The sequence below is a fragment of the Lytechinus pictus genome, chromosome 15 (genome assembly GCF_037042905.1).
Source record: "Lytechinus pictus isolate F3 Inbred chromosome 15, Lp3.0, whole genome shotgun sequence".
Lineage (NCBI taxonomy): Eukaryota > Metazoa > Echinodermata > Echinoidea > Temnopleuroida > Toxopneustidae > Lytechinus > Lytechinus pictus.
This window is the reverse complement of record NC_087259.1, coordinates 9,926,047-9,934,263: the sequence shown is the minus strand read 5'-3', so window position 1 is coordinate 9,934,263 and position 8,217 is coordinate 9,926,047. Positions and strand designations below refer to the sequence as shown.

Genomic DNA, 8,217 nt, shown 5'->3' with positions numbered 1-8,217 from the left:
CTCGGAAATTCAAATATGGATACTGAAGAAAAAAAAACCCAACATATAAACACATAGACCTTTAACTGAATGTGGATTTATGTATATTCCATCAAAGCATATCCAGGCTATGGGGTGCTGCAAAATGCAGTTCTCTTCTCATATTACACCCACCCCCCCCCAAAAAAAAAAATCACGTCTCAAACGTTCAACGTTAACTTTTTAATAATGTCTCAAAAATCATGTCAATAACCAAAATGATGAAAGAAGAAAAGTTTAATTTCTTTGAAAAAAATGCTTGAATTTCAATGATGAATTTTCTTATAATTGTTTTATTAATACTTAAAGCCTGTGCCGACAATACTCAAATCAAGATGGAAGGGTCGTGCTATTACTTCTCAGAAAACGAGTCAGACTTCGACTCATCCGCAGCAGCATGTGAGGAACTAGGAATGCACTTAGTCTACATCGGATCGGCAGATGAGCAGGAAGTTCTGAAGGAGAACCTACCCCGTGAAAACCAGGATTATTGGATCGGATTGGCACCAGTCACCTGGTTGGATGGCTCGGGATTGACTTACTCCAACTTTGCCGATCATAAGGACACTTTCAAGCGTAACGGGAGGTGTTTCAATCTAGATCCAGGAGAGTCTTATCAGTGGCGAGATGATGACTGTTCCGATGACCATCGTCACAGGTACATCTGTGAGAAAGAAGGTGAATTACCGATCATCACTTTCAACAATATCAATATGATGATGGTGATGATGATGATGTGATGCTGATGGTGGGTGGTGGTGATGGTGTTGGTTGTGGTGAAGGTTGTGGTGACAGCAATGACGATGATGATGGCGATGACGATGATGAAGGTGATGATGCCGATGGTGGTGATGATGAAGGTGATCGTGATAATAAGGCTGCTACTGTAGGGGGAAACCCCGGTGTAGTGGTCCACCTGCATTCCCCCAACATATCGGGAGGAGAGACCTGCGGGTCACAGTTCTGTGTGCGCGCCCTTCTAGGCGACCCAGATTGGCTGGCTCCTCCAAAAATGCTCCTTTGAATGTCTTTGACAGATATATGGCGCTATACAAGTGCTGTGCATCATCATCATCATCATTATTGAAAATGATGATAATGCTGATGCTGAAAATGATGACGATGATGATGATGAACAACCATGGTAATGGAAAAAATGAAAATGTTGGCGATGATGATTTTGATGATGACGTTTTTGGTGCATCCGTGATCCCTCACAATTCCTAAAGCTACAGTGTACACAACACTGTTGTACTGTAATGCATAAAATGAACATCGATGATTTTGTCTTCTAGTCCGTAAGAAGTCAATTGACGAGACCCATGGGATTGTCTGCTTGCCCTCTAATCCTTATACTTTGTCGACTCGACTAGCTTCTGGGAGACATGTCTTTTTACCCCCCCCCTTCCTTACTAAGTCGACTTGACTAGATCCAGGGAGGCCATGTTCCTGTCCTTGCTTCCTCACTAAGTCGATTTCATGAGATTCCGCGTGGAATGTCTTTTTATCCCCCCCTTCCTCACTAAGTCGATTTCACTAGACCCAGGGAGGCATGTTCCTGTCCTTGCTTCCTCTTGACATCATGAGATTCCGGGAGGCATGTATTTTTGTCATCTCTTCCTGGCTAAATCGACTTGACGAGATCCAAGAAGGCAGATGTTCCTGTCATTGCTTTCTAAGTCGATTTAATGTATCCATTGATGCATGTCTTCTTGTCATCTTGTCCTCAATAGAATAGATCCAAGGAGGTGTGTCTTTTCCCCTTCCTCTTCAAGTCGACTTATCTTCACTAGGTCAACTTGACGAGATCCAGAAACATCAATCATCTGTCATCTCATCTTCACCAGGTTGACAAGACTTCACCCAATGATGTCTTCCTTGTCATCTACTCATCCTTGAGAACCAATGAGGCATGTTTTCTTGCTATCTCATCCATGCATGTTGCCACACTTTCAAATGAATTTTTTTGTCATCCACAGAAATTCAACCAACCTCTACACAGCAAACAGCACCAATAACCACCACCACCACCCCTGCAAGTACTGCCCTAACCAGTACTACAACTCATCAAACAATGTCATCAAGAGTGTCAAGTTCCACCACCGGGTCTACCATGAGTAGTTCAACACAATTTATAGTTACCAGTGAGACGGGGCAAGGGTCAACTCATTCCTTTCTTTCAACTGATGCAATTCCGGAAACAGCGGCGACACTCACAACAGAGACAGCAGCAACTGCTACCTGTCAATCTCTGGTCAGAGGTAAATACTACTACTACTACTACTACGACTAATAATAAAAGAAATACTAATAGTAATAATGATGTTAATGACAATGATGATGCTAATCGTAATGACAATAATAACATAATAAAATAATGTCATGCACTGACAGGTTAGGTACATTTAAGGGAAAAATAGCCTGTTGAAGATAGAGTTCCATTGAACTGCAGCTAAAAAAAGTTGCAAATGCGAGCTTTCAGTTGGTTCTGTTTCAGGTGGCATATAATTTTTGAAAGCGCATTTGTTTGCAACTCTTTCTGCAAGTGATCCCATTTCTTGGTACTTTGAGAGGTAGAGTAGTTAACCAAACTCCAGGTAGGGTTGATGGAGCATTTTTCGAATAAAAAAAAAAAGTAGGTGACTATTACGTATGCTAAATCTGTCTCGAGGAGTACAGATCACTGGGAATCTGAAGGCGCACTTCCATTATGTCAGATAATCGCTCAAGTTGAAACATTGTTGTTTTTTCAAACCAAAATGCAACTTATTTTTATTTGCATCTTCTTTATTAGTCGAATTCTGCCCTAATCAACGGATTCATCCGGTCTCACAGGATTTGACTATGAAAGGCAAATTCATCCATATGAATCTCTCACTAGGAATTGTTTTGTCTCATCTATGTTGAAATCCTTCAGGTCGCGATGGTGGCCGCAAGGGCTACAGAACATTCCAACCACTTGCCCGGAACGTTGCCCTAACCGATGGCTATGTTCTGTCATCGTACATGGGTTCATCCCTTATCGAATGCAGCCAGTTCTGCCTTGCTGATCAAGGTTGCTCATGTTATACTTTCGTCGCCGAAGAGGGCGTTTGTCAGCTTGGTCAGGATTGCCCGAATCTGTCGATACATGCTTGGAAAAAACAGCAAGGAACTATAGCCTATTCAGAGCTCAAAGAAGGCCGCGGATGTTTCTAGGTCATTGGATCTTTTGGCCAGTCAAAGTGCACTTTTGAACAGGAAACAGAATGATGAGCCCATATTTTGGCACCTCTGTGAACTTTACGGAAAATGCCCCTCCGGAAGGCACACATAGGTGATTTAATTGCATGTTGAATTATCTTATTTCATAATCACATGGGAAAAAGGGCAAAAGGCTTTATTAATTTGTTCATGAAAAAAATATCTCTTGTAATACCACTTTTTGAAATGACTAAATGATGTGACTAGAAAACATAGAATTTTAAGCACTTTTGTATTTCAATTTAAGTCCTTTCAAGTACTTTTGGTAATAAAGAGCAGACGAACAATCACTTTAAGTAGTCATGAAAAAGAAGCATATGTCACTACGTAAAATAATAAAAGCTCATGCGAGGAAATATATTCCCCCCTTGGAAAATTGAGTATTTGCCCCTGGACTAGCCTATATATATATATAGATATATAATGTAGGTCATGATTAGCAAACAAAGACGTTGAACAAAAGGATTTATCTCTGTTAACGTGATGAGATTGATCATGGATACGATTGAATAAAAAAGAATGGGTCCGATTTGAAAGTGATGGAAAGCATAGTCATTTTCAACCATAATAGTCATGATAATATGAAATAATTATTGAATAATTCATAGTGTCTTCTGCCTTGGAAAGCAATTACGATCGGATTGAAATTAATCCTATTGATTTTGTGCTCTGATTCGTTTATTACGTTCGTTGTTTGGCTGATATATTTCACAATGTAATCAGAAGTTATAGATTGACAGAGCGAGAGGACTTTTTGTGAGGTTCAGTGGGCTCAAAAAACAGACAATAAGGCGAGGTATGTATTTTGTTATATTTTGTACCGAATAATTAAATCATGCTTATATCAAGGCAGGGGCGGCGGGACATATTTTCGTTTGGGGGGGGGGCAACACCAAAAAGGGCACCTATATGTCAAAATGGGCATTTTGGTGCAAACGGATATTTTTACCATGAGATTATCATCTACGCGAAATAGTTGTGTTTTTTGTAGTAATTAAAGTTGAGCAAAGCCATTTTGACGTAAATTCTGATTGATAAGATTTATAGTAATAAGGCTCATCCGCGAGCGAGCGGTTTGGAAAAAATATCAAATCTGAAGTTGTAAAACTTGAATTTTGGTCAATTATGGCGCTGATTTCTGTTGAAAGGGCATCCTTGCGAAATGTTGCAAAGGCCATTCGCGAGCTCAAACTTTTGTAATAAGACATGAAAAATAAAACGTTTTTAGCAGTTTTTGTTATCCTGAAAAGATGTGTAGACATATTTAACTAAAGAATTAACGCGAGAGCGATGCCCGAGCTGAAATTTTTAATATACTGACCAGAAAAGTAACCCGTTAAGGACTAAATTTAGTGGCTCATGAAAAGGATACATATCTTACCGGGATATCTTACCAATCGAATAATGCGAGCGCGAAGTGCGAGCTGAAAATGAGTGATATTCCAACCTGTAAACTGGACATTTTAAGCATTCTTGTAACCATAAACAAGATGAGTACACAACCTTAGTAAACAATTTTTTGTCAACATGTTGACAAAAGCTTTGCATTTGTTCAGTAATTATATTTGCATCCGTATGATTTCTTTTGTTTTCTTTTTCTTTCCTGTAATACATATATGTATGCATATGAGAATAAGTCTACTATACTTCCTTTCCAAGCTAGGGGGATCCACAATTTACAAGCTTTGCTTTTTAGTGGATCCCCCTCATTTCCATTTATGCTCTATATTATACTGTTTTTCTGTGTTTTTTTTTACGAAGTAAGAATGCCCTTCTGTAAAATTGTACTTGATTTGTATTACTTTAAATTACTTTGTATTATGTTTTGAATGGAAATGAAATAAAAGAATTGAATTGAATTGATATGAATACCATAAAACGGAGTCCGACATTACAGAACACTGTTTTAAAAATCAATCATTGTACTGAAGAAATCAATCATTGTAAATCAAACAAAATAGTGCCTAATGAAAGCTAGATGTAATAAGAGAAATGTTTTGTATATTGACTTCGAAACTTGATATTTTAAGCTCCATATCAGCCTATGAGCAAGATATGTATATTTCATAGAAAAGGCAATGCGAGCACGGAGTAGTCTGCAGGCACAGACCCTGATTGGAACTTTGATCAATAAGTGTGCCTCCACGCAAAGACTAGCACATACAAAACTTGCTGTTCAAATACAGAGCGAGAGAGCCTTCAGTACACAAGGCATGAGTAGGCTGCACATTCAGACCATTAACTCGAGTGAAGGGTTTGCCCAGCAGACTAAGCACGGAGCGTGAGCGAAATCTATAGTGACATGAAAGATATCCTCCCCTCACCTTATTTTATTCACTCGTCTTCCTCCTCTTATTTTTCCTCTTCACAAAAAGTGGGGGGGGGGGGGGACGCATCCCCCAGCCTGGGCTTTCCGTTGATGATGTATTTATTTTGTGTGTTATCGTGAACAAAAATTGAACTGGATAATGAATACACTCCAAAAGATCAATAGAAAGCAATAAAAAAATCGTTAGAAAAATCCACTAAGAATTAATTGGTTAATACAATACCATAGAAAGCAATAGTTGACAATTATAGAATCATTTTCCGTGAAAGCCTAATCCCTATACGTTCGCATTATCCTTTTCTTTTCAAGTTTGGAAATTAGGTTCCATGACAATTGCTCCGCCGACATTTGCTCCACCGACAATTGCTACGCAAAATACGACAACTCAACTGCTCCGCCGACAATTGCTCCGGACAGTTGCTCCGCCGACAGTTGCTCCGTCGACACTTGCTCCGCCGATATTTGCTCCGTCGACACTTGCTCCGCCGATATTTGCTCCGTCGACATCTGCTCCGCCGATATTTGCTCCGCCGACAATTGCTCCGCCGATAATTGCTCCACCGACATCTGCTCCGATTATACGACAATTGCTCCGCCGAAAATTGCTCCAATTATACAATTGCTCTGCGACATTTGCTCCGCCGATATTTGCTCCGCCGACATCTGCTCCACCGATAATTGCTCAGCCGTCATGTGCTCCGATAATACAATTGCATTAACATCTTACAAATTGTTTTGTTGTTTTGTTCTTGTTATTCGTTAATGTTTTATTTTAATTATTTCATTCTCCCCCTATCATCACAGCTTTCTGCTTAAAAAAAAACAAATCGCTGCCACTTGACAAATTGTAACGGAGAAGGGGAATGACACACTCCCCATTGAAATTGTGAATCTTTTTTTTTTTTGGGGGGGGGGGGGTGCTGGACACAATATCTCTTCTGCTTTCCAGCAACTTATACACCATACATTCGCGCGGGCTCCCCCCCCCCCCTCTCTCTCTCTTCTTTTTCGTTTTGTTCTTTCACGCTATTTATTTTCGTTGGTGACCGCTTGATTTATTGTATATTTATGAGCATTATAATTATTAATATTTTTTTTTTTTTTTTTTTTTACGTCTTGGGCCTTATCTAACCTTGCACCTTTTTTCTTTCCATTTGTTTCAAACGAAAGTATGATCATCACTGGCGTACAGATGGGGGAGGGGCGTGCTAGGGGTCACGGATCCCCCTTCTCCCTACCAATGAAAAAAAAAGAATAAAGGAAAGGAAAATAAATGTCATCCTTGTCTGGCCCCCTCCATTTTTTTGTTGTTGGCTCATTACGCTACTGGTGAGTTACTATATAAAAATAGACTTCGGATGTATTTTTTTTCTATTCTGTGCAATAGCGACAACATAAATATATTTTAATAAATGAATATATGTATGTATCTCTCTCATAACGTCTAAAAAAATAATGTTGTTTTTAAAAGACAATAAAATATATACCTGTAATAACATAGTTACACATTCATGAAACCCCATATGCATCTCACTGAATTTATAATGCGAGCACGAAGCGCGAGCTGTTATTAACCTGGAAAGGGGACATTAAAGATGTGAAAGTCATTGTAGCTTGTCCTGCATTGTGTGCGCCTCATCGGTGACAGGCTGGAATACTCCCCGGGAGTGGAGGATGTGCATACGTTGTGTGCGGGGATAGCTGATTAAAATGATGACCGGAGTGATAAATATGTAAGCGCTTAGATACATACAATGTCTTAATTGATAAAGATCTGAAACTTTCCTTGATTTTTGATTGGCTGAGGAGTACTGTTACTGTGGCGACTGTCGGATAAAACATGATCTGTCAAACATGATCTGTAGGATAAATTTTCCGACAAAGTCCTTCCATAAAACTTTCCCCAGTTCACCAAATTTTGCACAGAACCTAAATATTCCAAATATGCAAAACAAAAATGGGTTTATGTACTTGCCATTCTTGTTCAAATTCTTGAAAGGTTGTTTTTCTAGACTTACTGCAGTAAGTCTATCAAATAAATTGTTATCCAAAAAATACTCATAAGAATTTTTTGGATAACAATTTATTTGATCTTTCTCAATTTGCATATCGTCCCAACCACAGTGTGGGAACTCTCCTGGTCAATGTATCCACCTCCATCCTTCAGGGAATGGACAAAGGACAATACCGTTATGGTTAATCACACAGTTCTGCTAATACACTCGGTTCACTTTAGTGTTAGGGTCAGGCATATGAATGGTTTTAGTCTTATCTTTCCTGTCACTCACAGATTATTTGTGCAAATCTACCAGTATGCCTCTTACTGACGGTGTTCCGCAGGGTTCTGTGGGCGGGCCCACTTTATTTTCAATTTACTTGATTAGTTTGGGACACATCTTACCACGTCATATTATGAAACTCTATTAATAGTCTCCTTCAAACCAAACCAGGCTGATGCAAAAAAAAAAATGGAATCACCCGTCTTGAGAATTGTCTATCTGACATTCACTCATGGCTGGATAGTCATTCATTAAAATGGAATCCCTCCAAAATTGAGTTCCTTATTTATGGTTCACGGGCTCAACTTAGTAAGGTCAAGTTGTCATCCGTCTCTTTTCGGGATGTAC

The 8,217-nt window shown here is 39.3% G+C and overlaps 1 protein-coding gene across 1 annotated transcript; it reads left to right on the top strand.

The window, feature by feature from the left end:
* The first annotated feature begins 333 nt into the window (after nt 1-333).
* LOC129277240 (uncharacterized) lies at nt 334-5,134 on the top strand. Its single transcript, XM_064110605.1, has 3 exons — nt 334-696; nt 1,998-2,279; nt 2,936-5,134. The coding sequence occupies exons 1-3, from the start codon at nt 354-356 to the stop codon at nt 3,214-3,216; spliced, it is 906 nt and encodes a 301-aa protein (XP_063966675.1). The 5' UTR covers nt 334-353; the 3' UTR covers nt 3,217-5,134.
* Nucleotides 5,135-8,217: the final 3,083 nt, after the last annotated feature.

Bases quoted from the DNA above. Each gene is read 5' to 3' on its own strand.
- LOC129277240 (XM_064110605.1), top strand. From the start codon at position 354: ATGGAAGGGTCGTGCTATTACTTCTCAGAAAACGAGTCAGACTTCGAC. The intron at 697-1,997 runs GTGAATTACCGA...TGTCATCCACAG, and splicing joins GTACATCTGTGAGAAAGAAG to AAATTCAACCAACCTCTACA. The intron at 2,280-2,935 runs GTAAATACTACT...GAAATCCTTCAG, and splicing joins CTGTCAATCTCTGGTCAGAG to GTCGCGATGGTGGCCGCAAG.